Source organism: Boeremia exigua (genome assembly GCF_020726555.1).
Source record: "Boeremia exigua strain MPI-SDFR-AT-0100 chromosome Unknown C7974scaffold_4, whole genome shotgun sequence".
Lineage (NCBI taxonomy): Eukaryota > Fungi > Ascomycota > Dothideomycetes > Pleosporales > Didymellaceae > Boeremia > Boeremia exigua.
This window is the reverse complement of record NW_025763521.1, coordinates 2,552,257-2,578,306: the sequence shown is the minus strand read 5'-3', so window position 1 is coordinate 2,578,306 and position 26,050 is coordinate 2,552,257. Positions and strand designations below refer to the sequence as shown.

The 26,050-nt window shown below is 53.5% G+C and overlaps 13 protein-coding genes across 13 annotated transcripts; 8 read left to right on the top strand and 5 right to left on the bottom strand.

Annotated features, from left to right (window-relative positions):
* Nucleotides 1-1,889: 1,889 nt before the first annotated feature.
* On the bottom strand, nucleotides 1,890-2,567 carry C7974DRAFT_374910 (uncharacterized protein; the record flags this gene model as incomplete). Its single annotated transcript, XM_046140176.1, has 1 exon — nucleotides 1,890-2,567. The coding sequence occupies one exon, from the start codon at nucleotides 2,565-2,567 to the stop codon at nucleotides 1,890-1,892; it is 678 nt and encodes a 225-aa protein (XP_045999585.1).
* Nucleotides 2,568-3,283: 716 nt separating this feature from the next.
* On the bottom strand, nucleotides 3,284-5,100 carry C7974DRAFT_159502 (uncharacterized protein). Its single transcript, XM_046135925.1, has 3 exons — nucleotides 4,544-5,100; nucleotides 4,114-4,493; nucleotides 3,284-4,063 (listed from the first exon to the last, which is right to left on the bottom strand). Exons 1-3 carry the CDS (start codon nucleotides 4,999-5,001, stop codon nucleotides 3,780-3,782), a joined length of 1,122 nt encoding a protein of 373 aa, XP_045999584.1. The 5' UTR covers nucleotides 5,002-5,100; the 3' UTR covers nucleotides 3,284-3,779.
* C7974DRAFT_391420 (rRNA-processing protein CGR1) lies at nucleotides 5,030-6,135 on the bottom strand. The gene is made up of 2 exons (XM_046141582.1): nucleotides 5,825-6,135; nucleotides 5,030-5,771 (listed from the first exon to the last, which is right to left on the bottom strand). Exons 1-2 carry the CDS (start codon nucleotides 5,892-5,894, stop codon nucleotides 5,485-5,487), a joined length of 357 nt encoding a protein of 118 aa, XP_045999583.1. The 5' UTR covers nucleotides 5,895-6,135; the 3' UTR covers nucleotides 5,030-5,484.
* On the top strand, nucleotides 6,136-7,863 carry C7974DRAFT_356694 (amino-acid transporter arg-13). Its single transcript, XM_046139602.1, has 2 exons — nucleotides 6,136-6,969; nucleotides 7,025-7,863. The coding sequence occupies exons 1-2, from the start codon at nucleotides 6,610-6,612 to the stop codon at nucleotides 7,694-7,696; spliced, it is 1,032 nt and encodes a 343-aa protein (XP_045999582.1). The 5' UTR covers nucleotides 6,136-6,609; the 3' UTR covers nucleotides 7,697-7,863.
* A 160-nt stretch (nucleotides 7,864-8,023) lies between these two features.
* C7974DRAFT_159423 (Tim17/Tim22/Tim23/Pmp24 family-domain-containing protein) lies at nucleotides 8,024-9,316 on the top strand. Its single transcript, XM_046135924.1, has 5 exons — nucleotides 8,024-8,246; nucleotides 8,297-8,412; nucleotides 8,465-8,491; nucleotides 8,544-9,002; nucleotides 9,051-9,316. The coding sequence occupies exons 1-5, from the start codon at nucleotides 8,223-8,225 to the stop codon at nucleotides 9,106-9,108; spliced, it is 684 nt and encodes a 227-aa protein (XP_045999581.1). The 5' UTR covers nucleotides 8,024-8,222; the 3' UTR covers nucleotides 9,109-9,316.
* Nucleotides 9,317-10,213: 897 nt separating this feature from the next.
* Nucleotides 10,214-11,948, bottom strand: C7974DRAFT_391416 (uncharacterized protein). The gene has a single exon (XM_046141581.1). It carries the CDS (start codon nucleotides 11,774-11,776, stop codon nucleotides 10,499-10,501), a length of 1,278 nt encoding a protein of 425 aa, XP_045999580.1. The 5' UTR covers nucleotides 11,777-11,948; the 3' UTR covers nucleotides 10,214-10,498.
* A 19-nt stretch (nucleotides 11,949-11,967) lies between these two features.
* Nucleotides 11,968-13,518, top strand: C7974DRAFT_159406 (uncharacterized protein). Its single transcript, XM_046135922.1, has 2 exons — nucleotides 11,968-12,403; nucleotides 12,453-13,518. The coding sequence occupies exons 1-2, from the start codon at nucleotides 12,079-12,081 to the stop codon at nucleotides 13,328-13,330; spliced, it is 1,203 nt and encodes a 400-aa protein (XP_045999579.1). The 5' UTR covers nucleotides 11,968-12,078; the 3' UTR covers nucleotides 13,331-13,518.
* A 243-nt stretch (nucleotides 13,519-13,761) lies between these two features.
* On the bottom strand, nucleotides 13,762-14,544 carry C7974DRAFT_432998 (Sec62/63 complex, subunit Sec66; the record flags this gene model as incomplete). Its single annotated transcript, XM_046144887.1, has 3 exons — nucleotides 13,762-13,847; nucleotides 13,890-14,091; nucleotides 14,149-14,544. 3 exons carry the CDS (start codon nucleotides 14,542-14,544, stop codon nucleotides 13,762-13,764), a joined length of 684 nt encoding a protein of 227 aa, XP_045999578.1.
* A 278-nt stretch (nucleotides 14,545-14,822) lies between these two features.
* Nucleotides 14,823-18,610, top strand: C7974DRAFT_462556 (NPL4 family-domain-containing protein; the record flags this gene model as incomplete). Its single annotated transcript, XM_046146206.1, has 5 exons — nucleotides 14,823-15,134; nucleotides 15,181-16,645; nucleotides 16,694-16,805; nucleotides 16,972-17,006; nucleotides 17,492-18,610. The coding sequence occupies exons 1-5, from the start codon at nucleotides 14,926-14,928 to the stop codon at nucleotides 18,608-18,610; spliced, it is 2,940 nt and encodes a 979-aa protein (XP_045999577.1). The 5' UTR covers nucleotides 14,823-14,925.
* Nucleotides 18,611-19,381: 771 nt separating this feature from the next.
* On the top strand, nucleotides 19,382-20,029 carry C7974DRAFT_306901 (uncharacterized protein; the record flags this gene model as incomplete). Its single annotated transcript, XM_046138104.1, has 2 exons — nucleotides 19,382-19,435; nucleotides 19,487-20,029. 2 exons carry the CDS (start codon nucleotides 19,382-19,384, stop codon nucleotides 20,027-20,029), a joined length of 597 nt encoding a protein of 198 aa, XP_045999576.1.
* A 955-nt stretch (nucleotides 20,030-20,984) lies between these two features.
* On the top strand, nucleotides 20,985-21,602 carry C7974DRAFT_411781 (uncharacterized protein; the record flags this gene model as incomplete). The annotated part of the gene is made up of 1 exon (XM_046143594.1): nucleotides 20,985-21,602. The coding sequence occupies one exon, from the start codon at nucleotides 20,985-20,987 to the stop codon at nucleotides 21,600-21,602; it is 618 nt and encodes a 205-aa protein (XP_045999575.1).
* Nucleotides 21,603-22,108: 506 nt separating this feature from the next.
* Nucleotides 22,109-22,519, top strand: C7974DRAFT_374900 (uncharacterized protein; the record flags this gene model as incomplete). The annotated part of the gene is made up of 1 exon (XM_046140175.1): nucleotides 22,109-22,519. One exon carries the CDS (start codon nucleotides 22,109-22,111, stop codon nucleotides 22,517-22,519), a length of 411 nt encoding a protein of 136 aa, XP_045999574.1.
* Nucleotides 22,520-23,502: 983 nt separating this feature from the next.
* Nucleotides 23,503-24,009, top strand: C7974DRAFT_374899 (regulatory subunit of cyclin-dependent kinase; the record flags this gene model as incomplete). The annotated part of the gene is made up of 4 exons (XM_046140174.1): nucleotides 23,503-23,618; nucleotides 23,670-23,814; nucleotides 23,865-23,923; nucleotides 23,976-24,009. The coding sequence occupies 4 exons, from the start codon at nucleotides 23,503-23,505 to the stop codon at nucleotides 24,007-24,009; spliced, it is 354 nt and encodes a 117-aa protein (XP_045999573.1).
* Nucleotides 24,010-26,050: the final 2,041 nt, after the last annotated feature.

The window sequence follows — 26,050 nt, the reverse complement described above, 5'->3', positions numbered from 1 at the left end:
CGATGCCGTCGGTCGCACGGGTAGACTAGTGTCACGCCAGGGCTGCACGTTTGACGTGCGGGTGCGCACTCTCGATGCGGGGACGCCCAAAATTCGGGTATTTACGGGAGCGTGCAACGATCTCCTGCAAAGTGCATGCAATCCAAATGCTGTGCGATGTGTGATTTTCGGGACGGCGCACGCTGTGTCTCAGTCTTCCCACCGAACCTGCATATAACCTGCGCAATAGACACGTCCTTGTTGTGCCGGCAATAGTGCGGTCGCGTGTTCGACGGTTGAAATAGGCTGTATCGAGTATTCAGAGATCGGGGATGTACCTGTGAGGATGTCAGAGCGCATTCACATGCCAATTCGACCAAAGCTCACCAGTCCTCGAAAGAGAATAACCGCACGGCCAAAGACTTCTCGAATTCGCACTGCAGAAGGCCTTTTAACGAGCTGAACTTCGGAAACATGTGAGATCGGACGGTGTCGAGCTATGGTTTTGACGTGCAGCAACAGAATGACGTAGCTAAGGTGGAGCGAACGTGGAGAGTATCCGAGAGAACCGCAAGTGTGAAATGAACGTGGAGGTGGAATGTGAGTCTTCGCCGCTGAGGCTGGGGGGCCCGTGGTTTTCTTTGTGGAGGAGTGCGGCTGTGGTGCCACTATACAGTCTGGACAAATATGAGCTGGTGGTGCTTCTTGTTGAGCCAAGGGATTGCGCTGGGATCAGATCTCGAACGATCCGCGGACGGGCCCAGTGAGGTGTCAATGGGCCAAGATTGGACAATCAATGCTTGCTCACCGCAAGTGCAATGTGTGTTGCTTCAATGAACCAGCAAAGGACATGTCTCGAGGTGAGACCCTCTAAGCTGCATACGTACCTTCAATAAGAGTTAGCCTGCGTGAGAGGCACTGCACCGCTCAAAGGCCGCACCACAGAGTCACGAACGCACACGAAGCCACAATCAGCAGGCATCAAGATGACTAGCGCCTGACTCGTCGAAACAAGCAGTTGGTCTTGTGGGTCCGTGGCAACGACTCCAGTCCGATATTCCTGGAGACTCGAAATGTTGGAGAAATCCTCTTGGGGGATCTGCGAATGCGCTGCTGCAGCTCCGCACTTGCCTCGACTGGCTCTGGTTGTGTAGCTCTCCTAGACACTGCACTCCGTTCGCGCAGCCAGAGCCCCTATCTACGAAGCCACCTGCGATATCGACACACAGCCATCAGCTTTAAACGACACGCAATGCTCAGCAGCAGGAGCCAGCGTCGGGCCCGCGGTACGAAACCTAGAACAAAAAGCCGCGGCGCCCAACTTCCGCTCTAGGCAACGCCTCAACATCGGGCTGCATGGTTGTACCACTTGCACATTGACGAGCAAAGCTCGCGATTACGGAGTGCGGGTGAAATAGGGTTGTTGTGGGTTACCGTGCGCGCCACCCCCACATACAGCGAAAGTGCACCCGCGGCGCGTTCTTCCCGCGGGAGTGGGATTGCTCCTACCTGGCAGCGACCACCACATCGCCTGCAGTACTTCGTTTGACCATGAACTCGGGTCCCCCCAACGTTAGCGCATGCATTGTATGCTCACGGGACACGCACGGGCGGGGAGGAATGCGCTTTAAACATCCTCCTACGCCGCTATTTTCAGGAGACTGTTCGCGCCTGTATGCACCTCAAGTAATCGCTTGTCAAAAAGGAACACTTGGGTGATAGTGAGCAAGTATATTGACTAACCACAGCTTACATAGACTAGATGCTAGAACCCTTGTTCATTTTGTTCCACACAATCTGCCAGTCTCCCACCAACGCCAAACATGAAACGGATATGTAAGTAATACTGGAGTACAATCCACCGCCAACGCCATGCAACGAGAACCACCATGAGACAATCCAATCTTGCTCTAGACTCTTGGGGCGTATTCTTCATCTGGTATGAGCATGTGCTCGACCACCTTCCCACGCGCATGCTGGTATTCTGCGCTCAGCCGAAGAGGTGTCAGAATGTAGACGCGTTGACTGTGTTCAACGCGAGTTCTCTCCGGAACTACATGCAACCATCCACCGATTCCGGGACCCGGAGATATTATTTGCACGTTTCCTCGACCAGTGCCTACGCTGCTTAGGGTTTCCACACTGTAGGGCTCATCAAGAGGGCTCACTGTCCTGCCTTCGTCGCCGTTGTAGAGCAGTGAAGAAGCGGAAATTCGATCCCGGCCCAGCAACGTCTCGCTGAATTGTAGGATTTCGGGTCTCTCCAGAAGCCAAACGATGACCTGATGCGACATGGCACGCGGTGACAAGACCCCAGGATTTGGGCGACTAGGGTTCTCACTATCGACGCCATGGTCTGGTGTATACTGGGCAGGCGCAGGATCCTCTCCATCCTCAGACTCGCTCGAGCCGATCGCTGTCACGCTGTCGCTCAGCCGCTCGCTCTCGTCACCGTCGCCAGCACAACCACAGCCACATCCGCAATGGCAACCACAGATGGTCTCGTTCCGTTGCGGTGACATGTTGGGAGACACTACCATGGGCCTGTATTCGCCCATGGACACGATGGAGTCGTAACTTTGATCCATTGTGATATGACTGGAAATAGTCAGTAACTGGCCATCCGTGTCGGCTTCAGGCTACTGCTGGGCATAACACAAACAAAGAGACATGTGGCAAGCTGTGACTTACCTGAAGAAGAAAGATCAGTACGCACAAACGCCAATGGCTTCCCAGGTTATCCTAGAAAGGCAAAGGAACCGTTTCAGTGTTTGGTAGGGCTGATAAGCCAATGCAAGATCAATGCGTACAAGATGTCAAGATGCTCCAGGGCAAGGAAAGTCTGTCAAGAGGGTAATCAATTAGACGATGACTGTTTTTCTAGCTTTATGTCCTTTGTAGAAGAGGGGTATGAAGCAACGCACAGTATCCTGTGACCGTGACCCTGAACGGAAGGGAAAGACAGCTCACAGTTGCCTGCAGACCTGCAGAGCCACAGCTCATTCGCCAATTGCTCTCCGATCCTGCTCAGTTCAAGCTTCATTGGCTCTGAGGTCTTGACTCACGACAAGTCTCACGCCAGGGTAACATTCGTCATCGCTGCCCAGGTCTCCTATGGGTCGATCATTGAACTTTATAGCCACCGGCAGCGGCGTCTATACACGCCGTATACCTCGCCTAAGCGCTGGATGTACAACCGTCTACAGCCGCTGGCAACCTTGAGAGGATACGGATAGCTGTCCTGATCCACGTGTTCCGCGTTGTCAAATAACGATGTAAGTTCAGCCCTATTGGAGGAGCGGCACGACCCCACGAGCCGTCTCAGCCTTATACGTCAAAACTTACACCAGCCGATATCTGCTTACCCCACATTGACACCTCACATCCCACCTCGGAACCCCCCGACACTCAGATTGCGGAGAGATTTGCTCGAACCAGGTCACCGGTGGGCGAGTATTTCACATATCGAGGAGGCAATTGACCTTCCGGTCAGCCGTTTCATTTGGGTACTTGATCCGACGTGCAGCCTTATGCAAGGGTGGATTGCTTGAACGAGACCGCTGCAAGCACCTCGGCTTTACGGCTCGATTGTGATTGGATGCGTGATTCCATGTGATACTTCGTGGCTGCAAACTGCACGTTGGGCGTAACAGATCATTGTTCATATTCTCCGGAGCTGCACTCGTATCCACCTGACGGGCGGCAGGTTGATCGGCAGGTAACTTGGCGTACAGTGGCTTAACAAGGATGAAGTGCAGGTGACATTGTCTAGGGTATCTTATGTGCGATCAACAAGAAAATTACAGCTCATCGAACTTACGCAGCAGCCGATCGTCCAGCCCAGCAGACGACTTAGCGGATGGCGTTTGCAGCCGAACGGTGGGGACTGACGTTGCTAGCTCCAGAATGTCCTCCTTTGCCATCTTCGGTATTGGCGCTTCCAGGATCTTGGCCTTGACAGCAGAGTCAAGGGCGGGCTTCGGTTTTGTTTCCACATGGATGGGTTTCAGATGGTGGAGAACCACCAAGATGACGATGAGCGAGATGATCGAGACTACTACGCCACCAAACCATCGCCACCAACCTACATACATCGTTAGCATGCGCATCTCGATATGAAAGCCAAAAACGAACGGTTTGTGCTAGCCTCCCACTGAGCCTCGCTCCTCGCCCTTCTATCAACTCTGTCTTTCGCTTCCACCAACCTTGCAGTGAGCGCGTCTGCCTTCTGCTTGCCCGCGTTGATTCTTTCTTCCAACGCCGTAACTTGGTGTTGCTGTGCATCAAAGGTGTTTGAGCCCTCGAACTGTCCCTTCACGTCATCAAGGAGGTCTTGAGCATCGGTCTCAAAGTTGCGGTGGAGTTCTTTCGTAAGACCAGAGAGCTCTTGTAATGTGCCAATAGTCTGGCGTAGCGTGGAGACTTTTTCGAGAATCGAATAGTAAGTATCATCGAGGCGGCGAGAGGCCTTGAGCGATTGATCTGAAAGGGATTGTAGGGCGTTGCGGAGTTCTCTATCATCGTGTTATTCCTGGCAGCTGTGAATGACCTATGTGATGCGCACCTTTCCCTTACTTCCACCCTCTTTGCCTCTCGTTCTATTTCCTCCCGCCGCAGTGGTCTTGGCGGCGGTATGGTAAGGCCAGTATCGCCACTCACCATCTGTTGCTTGCCGGCCTCTCCCCTGTTCGGACTTTGTCGTCGACTGCGACTGCGACTGCGACTGTGACTTGGTGAGCTGTTTTTACTGCCTCTTGCCTGCTTCAGGAGATCTCCAAAGCTCGTCGGGGGCTGCAGCGCAGACGCCACGACTTCTTTGGCATGGTGGCGCGTGGAGCTATGGCGGCGGTGCTCGTCATGGTGATGGTGGTGACGATGCGACGACTTGTGCTTGTGCAGATGAGGTCGCCGGCTACTGGCATCCGGATCGGAGCTCACACGAATGGACGGTCGAGAGTCGCGGTCGTAAAAATTGGGACGCAGAGGCCTGGAGTAACCTGAGTGCAGATAGAGGTTATCCATGTGGACATGTTAGTGGTGAGGGTTGATAGGAGCATGAGGCACGGAGGAGCCGCGGCTGCGTCACTGAACCCTGAGCTTGCGCCAAGCGAGCGCAGGAGTGACAACGACGTGGCTCACCAAACGCACTGGCATATTGAAGCACGTCCGCAACAGGGCCTCGCAGACGCACCGTTACCGCCTCAGTTATCGTGTATACATAGTATTCGCAAGCACTGCATAACGCTGTGCTGTGACGCGCCAGCGTGGCGTTTCTGATGTGGCCCCTCTGTGCAAATGAATCCCTAGAACGCCGTACACAATGCATGCTCAACGCGCCCGGGCAGACTCCCAATGGCCCTGCTCCTAGTATCGCTGCATCCTCTTATTTTGGCGCTTCTCCGTGCTGAAGGTAGCAAAATAGGCAGCGCCTTCGCGTCCACTTGATCCACCCCATCCAAGATCGCAGAAAGTCTGTTGTGTCTGCGCGCATCTTGCAACAACACCTCACGACTTCAACATGGCATTGCGCTTCTCTCTCCTCTTCAGGCGCTCGACGCGCTTCTTGTGCATCTTCTCCTCCATCTTCTGGAACCGCTCTCGCTCCTCCTTCGCGGCGCGCTTTTCCCGGATCCGGTCAACCTGCGCCTGCTTTGTAGCCGCTTTCTCGTCCTTCAACTCCTTCTCCTTGGATTTGACAGCAGCTAGTGCTTTCCTATCCGCTGTACGTTTATCCCATGAGGTCTGGTTCGCGCGGGGCCGAAAGGCTCTCTTGTTGTCGTGCCACTGCTTGCCTGATATGCGTTGAGTCTCTTGTGATACTCAGGTCACGCCTGGTGCTACATACCGTTCTTCTTCATTCCCTTGACGGCAGCCGTAGCCGGCGCAGCGGTCGCCTCTGTTGCTACTTCAGACATGTTGGGCGTAGTATTGGTGATGTTCGGTGGTGTTGCATCCACATTCGCGACCCCAAAGTCTCGAACGCGCCCCAGCGAAAATAATCTGAGCCGGTATCGATAGGTACGACGCTAGTGGTGCACTAGGCTGTGTTTGTGTCGCTCCGTTTGGTGGGTCAATCCAAGGATCAGTTGATTTTGGCAAAGCCAAAGATCAGATAACTCGTTATCAGATCAAAAGGCACAGGGCTGGGAATTCATATGAGCCATTTGGTCGTCGGCGCTCTAGTCTTTCGCACTACGTATCTCAGCTTCCCACGCACTGTGCGGCATTTCCGCCCTTTGCAGCTCGTCGTACGTATGCAGGGTTCTCACAAGACTAGCTGAAAATTTCGTCACACCTCTGCACATTTGTACAATATCGGGCCCCGATTGCCTTGGGTGCGTTCACCAACACCCCGTTACAGAACCCACCCCGCGGTCCACTGCGTACTCGAGACCTTAGCCGCCGTGTGCTACGTCGTGCCCACGGCTCCTTCCGCACTCGCCAAATCATATAATATCGCGCCTGCCCTTATGGGCCCAACAGCTTGAGCGAACACCTCTCGCCCTCCTCACCACCTACAATCGCTGCTCTGTTTAGTGTACCATGTTCACTGCTTCATGACCAGACATTGACCGCTACATCTTGTGCATATTCAACATACATTCGAATCGAGAGTACCAGCACAACCCCATGGAACTGCGCGAGAGTCCGGTATCGGTGGTGGGGGCAAGAGGTGGATTGACCAAACCAGTCATTGTGGAAGAGACACGTCCCACAGCCGTCGCAAACACCGGCGGGCAAGGGGAAGAGGCGTTGAAAGACGTTGTGTGCGGTTCAGTCGCTGGCATTGTTGGCAAATACATTGAGTACCCATTCGACACAGTCAAGGTCCGCCTGCAGTCACAGCCAGACACTGTCCCTCTGCGGTACAATGGGCCCTTGGATTGCTTCAAGCAATCCCTACAGCGAGATGGGTTCATTGGCATATACAGGGGCATAAGTGCGCCGCTGGTCGGTGCTGCTGTTGAGACAAGTACCCTGTTCTTCAGTGTAAGGCTTCACATTGGATGAGCAACTTATGCGCATTCGGCTAACCATGTTGCAGTACCGAGTTGCCGGAGACACCCTGAAAGCATCTGGATTCTATCCCGAGCTAAAGAGAAATCCCGATCAAGACCTACCCTATCCTGCGATGCTCGGCTGTGGTATGGTCGCTGGGGCCATCACTTCGCTCTTCCTCACGCCTATTGAGCTCGTCAAATGCAAGGTGCAGGTACCAGTAGAGACACCTGGGGGTATCGTTGCTCGCCCTACCGTGCTCAGCAGCATCGTCTCGGTATATCGACACCAGGGAATCCTTGGCTACTGGCACGGCCAGCTTGGAACCTTGATTCGTGAGACTGGTGGCGGTGCAGCGTGGTTCGGTGGATATGAGGGCATGAAGATCATCTTCAAGAAGATGAACGGATCTACCAACGATGATCTTCCGATCTATCAACGTATGACAGCCGGGTCCATTGCTGGCGCGGCGTACAACTTTGCGTTCTACCCTGCAGACACCATTAAGTCGCGCATGCAGACAGAAGATGTAGGGAAATTGACGGGTGGCCGTTCCACCTTTGGCGCAGTTGGGAAAGCATTGTGGAAGGACCACGGTATCAAGGGCATGTATCGCGGATGCGGCATCACCGTCGCGCGGTCAATTCCTAGCTCGGCATTCATCTTCACCATATACGAGGAGCTAAAGAAGCACTGGCCAGAGAGGCGGATGGATTGAGGGAGCATTCAGTATCATCTTGGGCGTAACGAATTGTTCATTGTTGCGCGATACCCTATAGAAGCATTGGGTAGCTACGGCGTTGGTCGGGGTTCAAAAGAGCGTCATGTAGAGTGATATGATATAATCTTCACATACTCGAGGCCATACAGATTGTGTACTTTCCTAAAAATCGCCTTTGATTTCATCGGTTTGCCAGCACGAGCATGTGAACGTGCATCGCAATCTCACATGCCAACAACCCCTGTCACTTTCCCCACGTTGGAAGCCCCAGATCGCGCTAAGCTTTCGCCGATAATGTGACGCTATGCCGAGGCCAAACGCCCATCGACTGCACCCAGCTCGATAGCCGGCTGGTTCACTCAGGCTTGCGACTCGATCGAATGTACCACATTTCACGCTTCTACTGTTCCCTTCATTGTCGCGCCTCTCAACCTCGACAATACTGCCGACAGCAAGTTTGAAGAAGGAAACTTTCGCGGCGCATCATTTCCTGGTACCGAGGCTTCAGATACCGCAACGCGACATGGACAAGTTACATGCACTCGAAGTGCGGAAGCGTGCAGAACCTTACAAGAGACGTACACTGACTTCTCATAGTCTGCGCTGGAGAAAATTATTCTTGACCCAAAGTACCACGACATCCTTACACTGGTAAAAGGTGTACGGAATGGCATCGTTTACGGCGCCAAAGTGCGCTTCCCGCACGCACTTGTGTACGCCTTCTACGATGTAAACCTCGGTTTCAGAAAGCTAATTAAACTTAAGGATGATCTTCCTCTTCCGCTCGGGAACGTACGTACCGCCTCGATCACTGCGACCCTTCATCTTGAACTAACGTCAACAGAATACGCTCAAAATGCTGGCTTGTCTACAAAGCCACACGGCAGCATGCCCGTAATCTCGGCCTTTTCGCCCTCACCTACAAGACCACTATGCTCTTCCTCCGCCATACCTCTCCCACAGGCAAGGAGCGCCACTACGACTCGTTCCTCGCCGGCCTGCTCGGCGGCTACACAGTCTTCGGGCGCACAATACATAACTCTGTCTCTCAACAGATCGTCATATACGTATTTGCACGAGTGGCGCTGGCGCTGGCGAAACTCGCTGTGCAGCCGAGACATGTTGCTGGGACTCCAGGCGGAGCAGGTGGGTGGGAGCTGTTCGGAGACGGAGAGATGCGGAGGATTCTGATCCGCAATGGATGGCCAGCCTTTGCGAGTTTGAGCTGGGCTATGGTTATGTATCTGTTCAGGTGGCATCCAGAGACTGTACAGAGCAGTTTGAGGAGCAGCATGAGTTACATGTGGGTATCTTCCCATTCAGGCGATTCAAGTTTGCTAATTTGTGACAGTTATGTACAGTCGGATCATTGGGACTCGCTGCGAACGTTGGTTTGGCACAACAAATGAGGCGAACAGACCCAGAGCATCACACGGGCTCGCTACAAGTGTACTGATGCAGACTCGGCATGAATCCGGGCGCATCGGCTGGTATGAGCGTCAGACTTGTCATCCGCCTGGTACAACTTATATGTGGTATGGATGTACTCGTGCAAGCAGCCTTACCTTGCAGCTCCATCGGCGACAGCACGTGGCAGGCGCGACTAAGATTGCCCTGTTGACTGCAAGTCCGTAGTTACTAGTAATATGCGACCGATACGATTTTGTTTTCACTCTCCTTATAGCGTCGTTGTGATGGTGTGGTCTCTGATATCTCGTATCCTTGTCTCGAAATGAGTTTACACATTTTTTCACCTTTAGACCAATTTCATGTCATATTGCTGCTGCAATATCTCGATAATTGCCGCTTTCTCAACCGTTTCTGTTACTGAGCCGTGTAAGAGCAAACACCTAACATTTCCACCTCAAACGTAGTTGTTAGTGGGCTACATGCATGAGGCGTATACGTGTCGATTTTGGTGTTATTCTTCACAATTAGGTTTGCAGAGTAAAGATCATATCGAGGCGTCAGTCTAGTCATCTTGTTTACTTCGGGACACCCGCATGTGCTGTGTGCAGTCTTTGAACTGTGCGAGAGCAAAGATCCAGTCAAATCCGACAGAGATGGAAGAAACTCCGAGTCGAAGACATGAGCAACGAAAGATCATCTTGGCGGTGCTTACAATGACACAGAACATGATGCTGTAGTGAGTTGTCTTGCAAACCTATTGTCAGTACTGGCTTGAGGAAGTACATTTAAGATCGCTGTCTTCGTCCAAAAGATTGAAATGTCCCTCACTTGAAGCAAGGACACCATGGAAGTCTCTCGTATATATCTAAACAAGAAGACACAAGCAGTGTTGTTTTGTGAGAAGAACCGGATCGAAAGTAGAGGAGAGTTCCATCACGCTTCTGAGCCTGCACGGACAGGACACAAAACAGGAGCCGAATTCTGTATAAATCTTTGACATGGCTTCTGTCCAAAGCTCTCGCCTCCAGATAGATGCCTGGCGTGATGAATAGCGCAGAGAGGCTTACTGCAGGACATCGGTAATCTAGGCAACTATATTGGGTAGGAGGAGTAAGTGCATAGTGTTACGTGGATCTGGCACTGTTGGAAGGGTGGGTAAACAATATGGCACAGGATAGTAAGTATGTTTACTCTTGACATTTGATAGAGAAGAGACGGGTGAACTGTCTAAAGGCCCGGAAAAGGTGGCCGCGAGTACGTGACAGAGAAGAGATTCAGCCGCCATGAATGCCAAAACGCCGGACGTGCTTGCCGCATGATATCACTTGACTAAACATGTACGCTTAAAACCATATACGCCATTGATGCACTTCCAATCCATTTCCGCCACTAAGAGCCTCCGCCGGGCCACTGTCGGTGAGGCGTCATGTTCCAGACGTGAATCGAGAACCCGACATACTGGCTGATCTTCGGATCGTATACACCAACTACATTCAATGTCAAACGTGCTTTGCTCCCATGCACTTCGACCAGCGCATGTACTCCGAACGCACCACGTGGTACATTCTGGACGACGATCCGGTTCGCCTTTTGAAAGTCCTGTCGGAATTGCCCAAGATCAAGTGTAAGCGCCTTGGGATCTGGGAGAGCAAAGCTCACTTCCTTTTCAGAGCCAGCTGCAGAAGAAGATGAGGGTGACGTTGGCTGCTGTGTAGCTGCAGGCAACGAAGGGCCAAACGGAGAGGCAGTGGCGGCGGTGGCAGAGGATGCCGCAGAACCCGTTGACGGCGACGGGGTCGCGACCTGCTGCGTCATTTGTGTAAGATGCTCGGTCTTTTCTGCCCATCCTATATACACAGCAATGTCGTTCCACGTCCGCTCTGCTTTTCTCTTTGTGTCTTCGTACAACGCACCAGCAGCTGCGCTGGGCCGAAGCAGCTTGTGGAGTCGGTGATGATGGACTGGCTCGACATCTCGGGTGGTTTTCCGCCACTCCAGGTCTTCGGTCAGCTCGTAGCCCGGACGCTCGTACTCGGGAGGTGGTCCAGGTGGGAACTTGAACTCAATCCATACCCGTCCCTTCTTGTGATCGACCTCTCCGATCTTAGCAGCGTATGCTGGTGCACTGAATGCCGTCCGGACCAAATCCACTAAATTTTGCCGTATCCTCTCGACCCTCGCTTTGTCTTGGCTGACTTTTTTAAACTCTTGCCATTCTGGGTCTGAGCCTTTGTAGAGTGTTGTTGGTTTCCTCCTTGAAAGTCCTGTGGGAAAGAACAAGACAGCCTCGTCGTACTCTTCTTCGTCCTCGTCCTCCTCGTCTTCCTCTTCGGCCTCTCCGATCTCATTTGCCTCTTCATCGTCTACCTCCTCCAGGGTGCCGTCTTCCTTGCGCACCTGTTTTTTCCAACGCCCTGGCTTCTTATCTTCCACTTCTCGCTCTTCAATCTCTACTTCGAGGCCGAGGTACTGTCCAAGCCCGTACGTGGCTGTAGCAATAGCCACTGCGCCAACGAGTCGCTGCTTGCTGAGGAAGGGCTTCTGTATTCGAACTCGGTGTATCGTTATGCTTTCGTGACCGTCGCGTGCGGCGGACTGTACTATTCTTGAGGTCGGCACTCGGTTGAAGACGGAGAAGCTCCGCCGCAGCACTTGAGCCTTGAACATGGCGGCGATGTGCGGGGAGGCAGCAGGCGTTATAAGGGATGGGAGGCGACGTGGTGAGACATGAGGCGGGCGGGCCAGGCGTGACGTTCGTCAGGCTGTAGCGATAAGTGGTGTTCCTGTATCAATATGATATTTTGCGCGGCGCAGTTCGTACGGTTGGGCGATGGTGAATCGGTGACGGCGAATCAGAGCAGGTGAACGCCTCTGGACGCACGGACGGGCCTGCTTGGAAGCTGCGACGAACGACACCGACTGCATCATCGCCGCAGCTGCACGCATCCCAACCCCATCACCCCGCCACAATGAAACTGTCCTGGGGCCTCGTCGCCTCCTCGCTGTACTGCGCCGCTGCAGCAGCGAAGCACGGCCATGTCTTCACCTTCGACGGCACCAAGAACCACGCCGCCCCAGCGTCATCGCCCATCGACCCTGAAACAGCTCGACTGATCCTCGCCCAGCGCCTTGGTCTCTCGCGATTCCACTCGATCAAAGACGCCGATGCCCAGGCGATCAAGGACATCAACACGCATGGAGGGAGACAGCAGAAGCTGTTTGGTGAGGACGCGGATGCATCACGGGCCCGATTGCTCGTATGGCTAGAGGATGCCGAGGAGAGTCTTGTTGCCAGTAGGCCCAGCCGTCTCGTTCGCATGGCCGACGATTAACACGTATGCAGAACTGCGCGATGTTTCCACGACATCCTTCGACATCTCAACCCCCCCGCCTTCGGCAGACAATGACCGCCTTATCGAGGACTTTGCAACACAGGCCGAGTCCCTGCCAAAGCACGCTGATCCTCAGGCGAAGACATACTCAGCAGGCATCGATGCTGATTCCGCGTTGTCTGCACTGAAGAGGACTACGCTCCACAACGAGTACTTGACCATCTTCCGCGCCAACAAGAACGACGACATCGAAAGCAACATTCTTCAGTACACTCTTCCTGGCCTCGCTGAGCGCGGTCTTGACATTACTGTTGTCACTATGCCATCTTCTTCTGGCAACTCGAAGCGCCGTGTTGTCTCCCCCTACGGCAACTATGGCATGCCCTCCGTCGACGCGCGTGGCAACCGTCAGAATTCCGAGGCGCTCCTCTCTTTCACACCCGAGCCATCCACCTCGCCCAAGGCCGACTATTCAGATCTTGAGGACTTCCCCGTTTTCACCTCAGCAAAGAAGAGCAACGGTACTGTTCACGGCATCTTGCCACCCTTCTTCAACACCCTCGCCTCTTGCGAGAAAACAACGCTAAATTGCTCTGGCCACGGTGAGTGCAAGTTGCTGCACAAGGCCCAGGGTAAGACTCAGCAGGACCGATACGGCTGTGCTTGCTCGCCCACCATCATTGGTGAGGGCAAGAGCCGAAAGGTTACCGACTGGGCTGGCCCTGCATGCCAGAAGAAGGACATCTCGATCCCCTTCTGGCTGTTCGTTGGTACCGGTGTTATGCTGGCTTTCCTGATTTCGACCATCATCGGTATGATGTACTCAATTGGTAGCGAAGAGCTGCCGAGCGTTATCGGTGCCGGTGTCAGTGGACCAGTCAGGAAGTAGAGGAAGTTGCAATGGTGAGGAGGTGAAGAGGTGTTGGGAGATGAAGAAGAGCAGAGGAACTGTATATCTGGTGCTAGGCACCGCCATTTTATTAGACAGCGAGACGAGCTTGTACGATGAGATTGGCTGAGTTTGGGTCAATATGGGAACGGCGTTGTAGCACTGCAATTCACCACATGAACACTAAGTTGACCTCCATGCCCTTTGACTCTCGAGAGCGAAAGATGTGTCAAGTCTGAAGCTGAATCGGCGTTGCCTTAATCGGAAGACGTATCTCCTCGATGCTATCCTAGAAGAGTATCATATCGTGGCCCTGCCAACACCTAACGCCAGGCATGCAATGCGTATAATAAACACCCTCCGTCTGTCCTCACAATGTCACATCACTCCAGTCGATCCTCCAGGCTCCCACCACGATGTCAAGCATTCACTTATTTCTTGCCCTTCTTCTTCTTCTTTCCACTTGGGCTCTCGACCATGACCGCATCATCGCCCATCACACTCCCCGCAACACTAGCTGCAGGGGTGCCGACAACGCTCCCTGTCCCTGCAACGCTACCCTCGCGACTTCTAATTTGCTCCTCGTCCAGCTCCTTCATGAAAGAGCTCTGGATCTCAGCGCGGCGACTGGTCCACCACTGCGATTCCTTGGGCGCTTTGGCGAGAATCTCGTCTAGACGCTCGCGGATGTGGTTGTTCTGGGCCATTTCAGAGGCGGACTGGAAGATGGTCTGGCCCCAGTTGGGCGCGAACGCGTTGGCCTGAGTTGTGTCAGCAGGACTCTTGAGATGTCATGTGTTGCGCTGTCAGTGGCTCACCTCTTGCACAACGTCTCTGAGCTCCTCCTCAATTTCCTTCTCGGCACGCTCAAATCGCTTCCACAGATCGTCGCCAACGCTGCCTCGCTGCAGAAGAACTTGGAGTGCCTGTTTCGCGTTCCTGATCTGGACAATGCGGTGGATGTCTTCTGTTGCGCGGCGCAGGAGCGCAGCCTTCAGAATGCTGTCCGGGACTTTAGGGTCTTCCTGGTGCAGCAGCGACAGGTAGATGTTGCGCTGGATGTGCTGTGGGAACCATGGCTCCAGGGAGGACGCGGCGGCTGCTTGACGCTTGCGATATAGCGATGAGAAGACTGTGAGCGAGCCGATCAGGATGAAGAGGTAGGCGAAGGGGATCAGGAGCATAAGCCAGTCGACGGCGTCAAAGGGCCACATTCTGGTAGCGGGCTGCAGGGCAGACTTGCTCAGTTACGTGCGGGCGGTATGTTGCAATTTCCCCTTGGGTGGTGAAAATCCCTGCGCAGACCGACTGGAGGTAAAAGAGCGACTGTAAGAAAGGTCCGGACGGTGAGTGTGAATGTTTTGTGATGTGAATGATGCCAGATAATCGTTCACCAAGCGCGCTAGAGCTGCGGCGGGACATCCCTGTCCGCCGGGCTTAAGCACTAAGGCAATGACGACTAAGTTCCGGGAGCTTCGAGCGCGCATGGTAACGAACGCTGCCACCTAACCACCTCCACCGCACTTTCCTCTCAGCTGTATATTCACAGTCAGCCCCTCACCTCTCTACTTCAACCTGCCCCGACAAAACACGTCATGATTCTCCGATTCGTGAGCAAAGAGGGCCAGTTCCGCCTCACCGTGGAGCCCACGACGACCTTTACAGATATATTGCCTCAGGTGGCGGAGAAACTACCAAAGAGTGCTGACCTTGCGAGTGTCGCCGTTAGCAATAAGCCTCAGGGAGGAGATGCCAGGAAGCTTTCTTCGCTCCAAGGCGTGACTTTCGAGCAAGTGGGACTATCGTAGGTAGCTAGCTCTAAATCGCCATCGCGTCTGACACATTCACAGACATGGCGCACAACTCTTCCTGACCTTCGACGAGCAGTCCGCGACATCAAACGGTGCACCTACAGTCCCTTCAGGCGCTGCCCGCCTGAACGGCAAAGCTGTCGAGCAGTCTGACTTACCCTCTGTGCCCCTCGGCGGCCATACACAGCTGATCAAGAACCCGTGGGAAGTAGTTAAGCAATCACCACTCGATGACCGGCTCGACAGGCTGGACGGCAAAATCTCGCGCAAGCGCGATGTCAGGATGTGCACACATGGGCCGAAAGGCATGTGCGATTACTGTATGCCTGTAGAGCCGTACGATGCAGCATACCTAGCCGAAAAGAAGATCAAGCACCTCTCGTTCCACTCGTATCTGCGCAAGGTTAATTCTGCAAAGAACAGGCCGGAACTCGGAAGCTCTTACATCCCGCCACTCAACGAACCATACTATCGCGTACGACCAGACTGCCCGTCCGGCCACAAGCCGTTCCCCGACGGAATTTGCACAAAGTGTCAGCCCAGTGCCATTTCGCTCAAGCCACAGGAATACCGCATGGTTGACCACGTGGAGTTCGCGTCGACGCAAGTTGTAGATGATCTCATCAACTTCTGGCGAAACACAGGCTGTCAGCGACTAGGCTTCTTATACGGCCGATATGAGGAGTACACAGAGGTGCCGCTGGGGACAAAGGCCATAGTAGAAACGATCTACGAGCCACCACAAGTGAATGAGCTAGACGGCATCTCGCTGAGCGACTGGGATAACGAGAAGGACATCGATGATATTGCTGCACAGTGCGGGCTGCAAAAGGTCGGCGTCATATTCACAGATCTTCTGGATGCAGATAAGGGCGATGGATCGGTCATCTGCAAACGTCACGCAGATTCATACTTTCTGTCCTCTTTGGAAATCACATTTGCGGCACGGTACCAAGCCAGACACCCACGACCTTCGAAGTGGAGTGAGACTGGTCAGTTTGGGTCGAACTTCGTCACTTGCGTTATCAGCGGAGATGCAGAGGGGCAAATTGGCATCTCGTCATACCAGGCGTCGAACGCAGCGGTAGAGATGGCGCGTGCAGACATCATCGAGCCGTCAGCTGAGCCTTCCGTGATGCTGGTACAAGATGAAGCGGACAACGAAACTCTGAATCGAGCACGATACATCCCTGAAGTATTCTACCGACGGATCAACGAGCACGGTGCAAATGTGCAGGAGAATGCGAAGCCTGACTTTCCTGTCGAATATCTGCTACTCACGCTAACACACGGCTTCCCTACACAACCCAACCCCCTGTTCACAGGTGGCAAGTTCCCGATCGAGAACCGCGAGATCATGGGCGAGATGGCAGATGTGTCGGCACTGAGCAAGGTGCTCAACGCGAAGGCCAACGGACTTGCGCTGAACACAACAAGTGGTCTCAACGCCATTTCGAACTTTCATCTGCTTAGCTTCGTTCACAATCTCGGCATTTTGTCGAAGGTACGTTTGATGTGACAGGAATTTGCTTTGTTCTAACGCACGGCACAGGACGAAGAGTCTCTTCTCTTCAAAGTTGCATCGGCACACGACCCATCAGAAGGCTCAGCACTCCAGCACACCGGAGGGTGGGCGACGTTATTAACGGTTCTCAAAGAAAGCGGTGAGCGCCCCCCTAAACGATCTCATTACACCTCACCTTCGTCTTCTTCTGCTCCGCATTCCGCCAGTAGGGGGGTAGCTCACCGCAACCTTGCGCGACAGCCCTCTAACGGCTCCGACTCCGATTCTGTACAACTGGCTAAGCGATTGAAGGCTAGTAACTTGAGGGGAAAGTAGGGCTTTCCTCGGGTTGAAGCTTCTGGTGTGTAGATCTTACCGAACGATTGTCTGCATGTGGTGCGGGTGAATAGACTGGCATTACGAACAAAGCATGGGTTGGCGTAGGAGGAGGTTTCCAATAAGCAGGTAGCATTCTAGGTCTGCACAATTGAAGGACAAATGTGTCGACTTTGAGAAGCGACTTTTGGTGTGATGCTGTCATTGGCGGACCGTGCCCTGAACGTGAACGCGCGCTTGCCAGTCGCGTCGCGCGTCGCGCGTTGCACTTTAGCTCCTGCCATCTGGTCCCGCAACATCTTGACACTACGCAGTCGCACACAATGGCTGACTTCTTCAACCTCAAAGCGCGGCAACAAGCTGCTGCCCGAGCGAACTTGTCGAAAGCACCGTCCACAAAGCAGCAACCCGATCGCCTGCAACCATGGGTCGAGAAATAGTACTGCGTCCATCCACATCGTCACCTCGAGGCATCATCTGAAGCTAACACTTCCATACAGCCGCCCCAAGACGCTCTCGGAAGTCACAGCGCAAGACAACACCATCCAAATCCTCTCGCGCACCCTACAATCCTCCAACCTCCCACACATGCTGTTTTACGGCCCACCAGGCACGGGCAAAACGTCTACAATCCTCGCTCTCGCAAAACAGCTTTACGGCCCTGAGCTCATGAAGTCGCGCGTTCTCGAACTAAACGCCTCCGATGAGCGCGGTATCAGCATTGTGCGCCAGAAGGTCAAGGACTTTGCGCGCCAACAGCTCAGCTCCGCTCCTACATATAACGTCATGACGGAAGATAAGGATGGTGGTGAAGGCAAGATGGTCAGATACAGGGACAAGTACCCTTGTCCTCCGTTCAAGATCATTGTGCTGGATGAGGCAGATAGCATGACGCAGGATGCGCAATCTGCGCTGAGAAGGACGATGGAGACGTACAGCAGGATGACGAGATTCTGTCTTGTGTGTAACTATGTCACGCGCATTATTGATCCCCTGGCGTCGAGATGCAGTAAGTTCCGCTTCAAGAGCTTGGATCAAGGCAACGCAGTGAAGCGTGTCGAGGACATTGCAAAACTCGAGGGCGTTATGATGGATCAGGGCGCAGCCGAGGAGCTGGTCAGGGTCTCCGATGGTGATCTGAGAAAAGCGATCACGTTCCTGCAGTCTGCAGCGAGACTGGTGAGCGCTACACAAACACCAAAGGAGCCGAGTCGGAAAGGGAAGCCCCTCATCGACGATGACGAGATGGATGTCGACTCCGATACCACTCTTGTAGACAAGAACACCGTCTCACTACAGTCGATCGCGGAGATCGCAGGTGTGATTCCCGCCGCGACGCTCAATACATTCTCAGACTCGCTCTTCCCCAAGAGCTCAAGCCGGAGCATACGGTACAACGAGATCGCAAAAGTGGTGGAGAACATGATCGCAGAGGGATGGAGCGCAAGTCAAACGGTCGCACAATTATACGAGCAAGTCATGTTCGATGAGAGGGTAGAAGATGTCAAGAAGGTCCGCCTGGCAGGCGTGTTCAGCGAAACTGATAAGAGGCTCGTAGACGGTGGGGACGAACATCTCGCGGTGCTGGATCTGGGGGTTAGGGTTGCGGGTGTACTATGTGGTGCTTGAGGGCAAACAGCAACGCGTCCAGGTGACATGAGCTCTCTGCGAAGATGTACTGTACCATGTGATTCGATCAGGCAGCTTCTTCGCCCGCAGATGCACTATAAAATAATAGCAGTAAGCTGTTTGTCTTCCTTCTCAATCCTCTTCTGGCATCTTCCCACCCTAGCCGCCGACTTCCGTTCAACGTTGAACCTGATTCGGAACCGGCGTTCCGATCAATGCTCAGAATGTTGCGACATTATCACCTGCTAGACGCCATGCCGGCCTCCGTCTCGCGCCAATAACGGCGCCTACCTCTCCCGGACACCACGCCGTGCAGAGTGAACGCTTTGGCCCAATGACCTCGACGGACGCACATGGGATTCCGAGGTCCAAGACGAACCGAGCACACACTATTTCGTACACTGTTGATGCTCTACCAGGATTGGATTAATGACCGTGGGGTAAGGGCCACAGCACCGCTTCGCTTCGCTCAGTGCAGGGCTTCCCCGCGGAAGAGTTAACTTAATCGGGCAGATGCCTAGGCATTGATCTGGCCTGACGCGCACATGCAGGTACATACAACTCAGCGCGGCCTGTTAACAAAGGCATGGCACAAGGGGCTTAGAGCTGGGCGAAACATACGGGGACATACTTAAGATCCTCAACGTCCCGCCGCAGGGTCGTGACGCAACAAATTCACTTTTGAGGAGTCGAGCACTGCACTACATCCCATCGCATCACCATCACCAACGTTGTAGTCTTGGCAAAGATCAAAGTCATATCCCAATCATAATGGCCGCCCCAGCATCTGTCAGTGTTAAGAACCTACAAGGGAAATGGGTCATGGTATGTGGAGTCAGCGACCACCATTTCGTGCTCCACTAACGCGTCAGGCAGAACAAGAGCCAGTCTGACAGCTTCGAGCCTGTTCTTGCCCTCCAAGGCATCGGCTGGCTGACCCGTAAGGCACTCGGTGCTGCCACTGTAACCCAGCACCTGAAGCAACACGTCGCCGAGGACGGCACCTCTGTGCAGATTGACATTGACCAACTCGTCTCCGGTGGTCTAAAAGGTACCTCGGAGAAACGCACACTCGACTGGGAGTATCGTGGACACACCGACTATCTCTTTGGCACAGTCAAGGGCCGCAACAGGTATACCACACTTGCTACTGTGCTCGAGGAAGCGAAGGGCAAGGGTGTCGTAGAGGAAGATGCGAAATTTCTTGCCGAGGGCTGGCTCAAGGAGACCGCAGAGGGCGATATAATTGAGGCTTTTGTGGAAAACGAGGGAAACAAGTGGACAGCATGGCAGATCTGGGGTTTCGCGGAGATTGGCGGGGAGAGGAAGTACGTCAGGCGTATTGCGGTGCGGAAGACTGACAAGAACGAGGTGCAGAGGGTGAGGCTTGTGTATGACTATGCTGGAGAGTTGGCGTAGTGTGAGTGCCCGTTTCTCGTCCAATACCGTCTATGATAGTCACGTTCCAGTTCTCTTCATTTCAGTCGCTTGTTCTGGATCCTCCCTTGCATCTGAGACGAAGTTGCACGTTATTTCCTGAGATATGCCGTGTGAAGCATCCAAACATGGTTCTGTCACGGAGCACTCGATGAAGCAAGCTAAGCGCGAAACACAACCACCACCTTCATCGCTAGGGCCAAACTCGAACGTCAACCTCACAAATATGGCTTCATGTTCTTTGCCTTGACACCTAGCTCAAGTGACAGTTCGAGCGCTTCAAGAATTTTTAGATCTCTTCCTTTCACAACCCTGGACCATGCCTTGTTCGCTACCTCGAGCGCTGTAGTCTCTTTTACCCTTCTTTCCAAGCACTTCCTCAGGGCGCAGTGCGCTGACTACTTTGTCGTAGCTATTCTTCTTCATCTCGTCTCAATCGTTCTGCACCTGTCACTTTGTGGTTGCACAATCGTTCATCAAACGCCCCACAATAACTGGTCGAAACGCTACACCTGTGCGCTTGCTTCCCACATCAGACGCCTTGCTTCCCGTATTAGGCGCCTTGCGACAGGTATCAGCAGACTTATTACCTGGGCAAACGTGCAGAATCCCGGCTTGGACTTCAGACTATTTCTTTGTTTCGTTCTCTTTGTTCCATTCAGAAGCACAAAGAACGTTGTTTGGCTTGTTCGGGCAATCGAGCATTCGGTTCATTTCGCATGCACACTTCAGCTTGCCTGGAGTAGACATTCATCTTAAGCTTGGACTCGTCTTCACTTTCACTACATCCGCATTTCACGGCTGCCTACGACGCTCGCGCTCACCTTGTTTGTCAACAAGAGCAACAACGACCTTACTGCACGCACGATCTTCCAACACTTCAGCACCATACGCCGTCACGATTCTACGCTTACCACGCCATCTTACACCGCAAAACATGAAGCTAACGACTATTCTTTCTACTTGTGCGCTTCTTGCCAGCGCCATCGCCAGCACTGTGCACCCCAACATCCATGCTGTTGCAGACCTTATCGCGCGCGATGTGGACCTAGCGACCATGGACCCGACCAAGCTCTCCATCCTCTCAGTCCTGAAAACCGCAATGCCCACCCCGACCGGCACCGACACCGAGATCGCCCTGCCCACGGGCGACGTGGCTCCACAGTGGTACAAAGATCTCCCTGCAGACGTCATGGTACTGTTGGCGCAGATGTATCCAGCAACATCCTCAGTGGCCGTTGGTACGTCGAGCGAGACGGCAATTGTTAGCCCGAGCACGTCTTCACCCTCGATGCAGGAGGTCAGCAGCATGTCGGCAACTCAGACAACGCTTACCAGGACACTCGAGCTTGTTCCTACCGTCACGGCGGTGTCTAATGGTTCGCTGTCGACTGGATCGTCAAGCGCTACCTTGGCGAATGGTACACTTACCACCGGCTCACCCAGTCCGACGCAGTCTTCCGTCTCAACTGGTGCTAAGAACACTGTTGACATCAAGCTATGGTCGCTTGTGATGGGTCTGAGTATCGCTGTGTTGTTCTTCCTCGTCGCCTAGCTGGCTTGGATGATGTCCGACTTATTGATGGAGCAAGAGATGCGCAGAAACACATGACCCTGGAGGAGTACCGTAGCCGAAGAATTGGTGACGCTACGCGCGTCAATGTACTTGAGCATTTGGAACAGGGCGATGTGCTTGGATTAATGAGCTTGAGGCTAGGCGTGCGGTGTGTGTAGTTTTCCTTTTGAGATATCCCAATGTTCAATTTTGTCTTTGCTACGACTGGCCCAGAGTTCCTGAAGGGGCCAATTATCCCACTCGGCTCTCTTTCGTGGCGCACTAGTTTTGGTACAAGCTCGTATTGCTTCAAGAGAGGCGAAGGCTCCATACGGTGTGACATGACAAGCTAAGAACCTCACCTATTGCACAAGACCGATCTGTGCGACAGCCAAACTTCGTCATACGACTACACATGTGACAGCCATGTCCTCCAAACATGCTGCTGAACATCAGGCATCCCCCCATCCTGTCTTCCCAGGCAAGTCACCAACATTTCCACCACAATGCCATCAACTCCCCTAGTCCTCACCCTTGCTATCCTCACCGCAACAATCCTCGTCCTCCTCATCATATGGCTGTTCATCCGCTACACCAAGGTCCGCCACGCACACCACACCTCTCACGCCCTAATGCCTCATGAGGAGATCTCTACAGCCGACAACGGCGAGAGCACTGTGCAGCTGTACAACACGTACCGGCCGACCGGCGCTCCACAAGCAGCCGGCGATGCCGGCGTTGAGCTGCAGTATTTGCGAGTTCGCGACTGTGCTGAGGGGGAGAAAGCGGAGGTGTGGTTGCAGAGGGGCACTAGCAGGGGTGGTATGAGGGCAGGCGGTGCCGAGAGAACGCAGCCCCTTGGGAGGGTGAAGGAGGAGGAGCAAGTTGTGCTGGGTACACGCACGGTGAGGATGTAGGGCGGAGGCGGCGGGGAATAAATGTTTGATTTGTCGCCTGGGTCTGGACGAAGGCTGGATTGGGCCTGTAGAGGAGCCGAGCACACAGGGCGATAAAAGTTTCTCTAGTCTACGGCCAGCAGAGCTACTAAAGGAGTGGCCGGATACCGTGGTGGGCCAGAAGTCCGTACTATTAGATTGATGTGTCCATTCAGACGTCGTTTCGATCAAACCTGCTCCCCTCTGTCAACATACCGCGACGGCAAACCCGTGCCCCCTGGGTAATCGAATCTGTTTCTACACCCGAGTGAAAGAAGGCGGGTTGGATACTTTTTCACTGATCCGCTAAAGGCAGCAGGTGAAAAGATTGTGCTGCGTTCTTGAACAGATTTATGCTCGGGTTGAGAGGGTATCAGTAGACAGCAAGGCGTGCTGAACTAAGACCCTCCCCTTGACCGAGAACCGTCCTTTCACTCTTGACACGTGTACGCCTCGGTCCTGTTCTTGAACGCACTGAAGTCCGACTTCAGATATTTTGGTCGGGAATTGGAGAGTCAGCCATGATGATTAGCAGACCCTCCAAGGCATAGACACAATGTATGACAAGCACGATGTGCTCACTTGGCACTTGAGTATCATGGTGGCTCACCTATGGCGCATTCATGGATAACCGTTGTGCAGACGCGGTTGTGATAGGAACGTGGCAGGTGCAGTGGAGCGGTAAGCTAGGCAGTCTAGCGCGTGGTCGGTGCGCGGCGGTGTCTACCGTAAATTTCCATGACCATTGTAAACAACTGCTTGTTGTTCTCGCGCACTTGACCCTTTCTCTCTTTCTACCACCTCGGCGCGCCATCATCGTCACACAGACATAGCATAAACAGTCGCGCCACGACCGCGCCTCTTCGTGAATCGACTCCGCGACCGCTGCCCCACTACATTCACCCCTCGCACAACCCACTGCACGAGCACACGAGCTTGCTTGTCGCAGCACCCACTGTTTCGCAATGCCTGCCGATATGGACATCGATTTCACGCGTCGCAACAAGAAGCCTCGCCCACTGTCCGAGCACGAGAAGGAGAAGTTGGACGAGTTTGTTGACGCGATCCACTACTCGGCGAGGTGCGTTGTTTACTCGGAACCTTGTATGCGCGCCCGCTGACAACAACACAGATACTCGGACGACGAATTCGAGTACCGCCACGTCCAACTACCCAAGCAGATGCTGAAGATCATTCCCAAAGACTATTTTGATGGCGCTAGAGGCACACTGAAGTTGCTGTGGGAGGAGGAATGGAGAGCACTCGGCATCACTCAGGTAAGGAAGAATCAGCGCGAGACATGCGCATCATGCTGATACGTGCGCAGAGCTTAGGATGGGAACACTACGAAGTACACGAGCCTGAGCCGCACATCCTTCTTTTCAAGTACGTTCCTTATCTTGCTGGCAACCTGCAATCATACTGATACGGTCCTCAGGCGACCGATCAATTACCAGCCTCCCATGCACTAAACGTATGGGCAATTCAACCTATTCAGAGGGAAAGCTTCCCTTGCCGATTCGACGATCGCGATCGTTGCCTCTAGGATCCACGATAGGACATGGCACCTCGCAGCGACCCAATCCAGCTTCTTTGTCTATTTTGAGCGCGACATGTTAGATATAACGACGACATGATAATGGCGGAACAAACGACGTGCTGAAGTCAGAGCTACAGGTCATTTGGGCTCCCATGGCGACTGTACCATCGTGGGCGAGAAGAAAGGCCGACCTTGTACATACGGCTGCTGCACAAGCTCGGTTAGGCAGCTGGCCGCGAAAGAGTATGTCTTAAGCTCGTTGCTTGTGAGCAGAGAGCACCTATGTTAGCTACCGCCAATTCTTAGGGAAATCAAAGCACCGCTCCATCAAAACGCTTCAAAAATCGTAGTACAACGGCTCAGACACATACAAAAATATCAGACCCAACTTCGGGTGCCCTTCAAAACCACTCATACGATTTACGCAGCGGTCTATGGTCCGGGAAACCGTCGTCGCAAGGGTCACGTGGCAGACACATGTCCCATAGGTTCCTATCTACCTAGCATCGTCAACTTCTAGACCCTTTCTTGCTTCGGATCCAGATCCACCGGATTCTGGGACCCTGATGCAAATCATCCGTATTTTCTTATCGATCTACGCATTCGGCCCATATGCTTCAATCCCGTGGTCGCTCTTCTTAAGATCATACTACATAGCGACTTTAGATGACATTCCAACCTGGTGGCATAGACCGAGGTTGCTTCACTACTAGAGACTTGCTTTGATACAAGAGATTCGCTTGATTACAAGAGATGATCGTGGGGTGGCAGGTTTGGCATGGATAATTAGTATCGAATTTGAATATCGACTGGTTGTTGTATCGGATGACAGAGCCTCAAAAGGTCGAGAACAAGACCTTGGACATGCAATGACGCGCTGTGAGACCTCCGGTATAACGATCGACAGCGTGGCACAGTGAGTGCTAAAAGCCTTCGCGACAACATGACGCTGCGGCAGTGCTCCACTCGCATACATCGAATCGAGCTTCTTAAACATCGTCCCAACCTCGACGCCCAACCCCGTCAGTACGTACCCCGGACTAAATCGGCCCGGGGTCGACCCAATGCCGGGCTGAGATGTTATCCAGTCGAAAGCCCCCGCTTCATTCACATGCAGATCTCGGCAAAATTCTCTCTCGTAACAACATCCGCAACTATGGAAACAGTGAGCAGATCTTGAAACGACTACGGAAGGCAGAGCGATCAGTGCAGCCTCGACGTTGCAAGCCGCCGCTTGTAGTATGTACTGCTGGGTACACGTGCAAGGCTAGAACTGCACAGCTCACACAAGATGCAGCACACAAAGCATGTTGGCCATCTGATATTTCGATCATGCGTGCATCTGCGGCATGCAGCTTTCAGCCGCCGGACGAGAGCAGGTTTGAACTTGCCGACTTACTCCCTAAGTAGATTGCTAGCTTCACTGTTACGTACATGTATCGATCTTGTCATATCCTGGAGCCTTGGAAGGTTTGGCGTTTCCCAATTCGCCGCGGAAGGCTTTAATCTGTGTCTGAGTCGCGTTGCACGGTGGGCAACTGTATGACATAAGGTGAGACCTTTGAAAAGCGCCCACGAGGATTGGCGGAGATTTGCGGGCTCAACAGCCGGTCTCGGAGCGGTGGAAGCCTTGCCTGAAGCGTGAGCGTTTGGGGCGGAGCGGAGATCACAGGTCCGGGGACACGTGTGGTGCTTGATCGCAAGGCTGCAGATTCGAGAACTGCCATGGTAGGCCCGTCTACAGCGGCCTTGCAAGCATACTCAAAGAAACGTTGAAATCTTACGAAGGCACAGCATCACTCTGCATGACCATTACATACTGAGACACACTTCAACCAGCAACAACACCGACATTAGTAGTCAAACGGCAAAGTGCGGTCTGGCGAGTTCCTTCCCAAACGGTCCGCGCAGAACGATAGGCGGTAGATTACGATGCGTCAGGCACTTGAGGAGGGCAACGTTGTCGCTCGAAC

What these genes read in the sequence shown, in the direction of transcription:
- C7974DRAFT_159423 (XM_046135924.1), top strand. Translation starts at nt 8,223, where the DNA reads ATGGACAAGTTACATGCACTCGAA. An exon ending in ACAAGTTACATGCACTCGAA is followed by an intron (nt 8,247 to 8,296) that starts GTGCGGAAGCGT and finishes GACTTCTCATAG; the next exon opens with TCTGCGCTGGAGAAAATTAT. An exon ending in AGGAGCAGCATGAGTTACAT is followed by an intron (nt 9,003 to 9,050) that starts GTGGGTATCTTC and finishes AATTTGTGACAG; the next exon opens with TTATGTACAGTCGGATCATT.
- C7974DRAFT_159406 (XM_046135922.1), top strand. Translation starts at nt 12,079, where the DNA reads ATGAAACTGTCCTGGGGCCTCGTCGCCTCCTCGCTGTACTGCGCCGCT. An exon ending in CGAGGAGAGTCTTGTTGCCA is followed by an intron (nt 12,404 to 12,452) that starts GTAGGCCCAGCC and finishes ACACGTATGCAG; the next exon opens with AACTGCGCGATGTTTCCACG.
- C7974DRAFT_356694 (XM_046139602.1), top strand. Translation starts at nt 6,610, where the DNA reads ATGGAACTGCGCGAGAGTCCGGTATCGGTGGTGGGGGCAAGAGGTGGA. An exon ending in CAAGTACCCTGTTCTTCAGT is followed by an intron (nt 6,970 to 7,024) that starts GTAAGGCTTCAC and finishes ACCATGTTGCAG; the next exon opens with TACCGAGTTGCCGGAGACAC.
- C7974DRAFT_159502 (XM_046135925.1), bottom strand. Translation starts at nt 5,001, where the DNA reads ATGGATAACCTCTATCTGCACTCAGGTTACTCCAGGCCTCTGCGTCCC. An exon ending in AGGGTGGAAGTAAGGGAAAG is followed by an intron (nt 4,494 to 4,543) that starts GTGCGCATCACA and finishes ACACGATGATAG; the next exon opens with AGAACTCCGCAACGCCCTAC. An exon ending in GTGGGAGGCTAGCACAAACC is followed by an intron (nt 4,064 to 4,113) that starts GTTCGTTTTTGG and finishes CGATGTATGTAG; the next exon opens with GTTGGTGGCGATGGTTTGGT.
- C7974DRAFT_391416 (XM_046141581.1), bottom strand. Translation starts at nt 11,776, where the DNA reads ATGTTCAAGGCTCAAGTGCTGCGGCGGAGCTTCTCCGTCTTCAACCGA.
- C7974DRAFT_391420 (XM_046141582.1), bottom strand. Translation starts at nt 5,894, where the DNA reads ATGTCTGAAGTAGCAACAGAGGCGACCGCTGCGCCGGCTACGGCTGCC. An exon ending in CAAGGGAATGAAGAAGAACG is followed by an intron (nt 5,772 to 5,824) that starts GTATGTAGCACC and finishes AACGCATATCAG; the next exon opens with GCAAGCAGTGGCACGACAAC.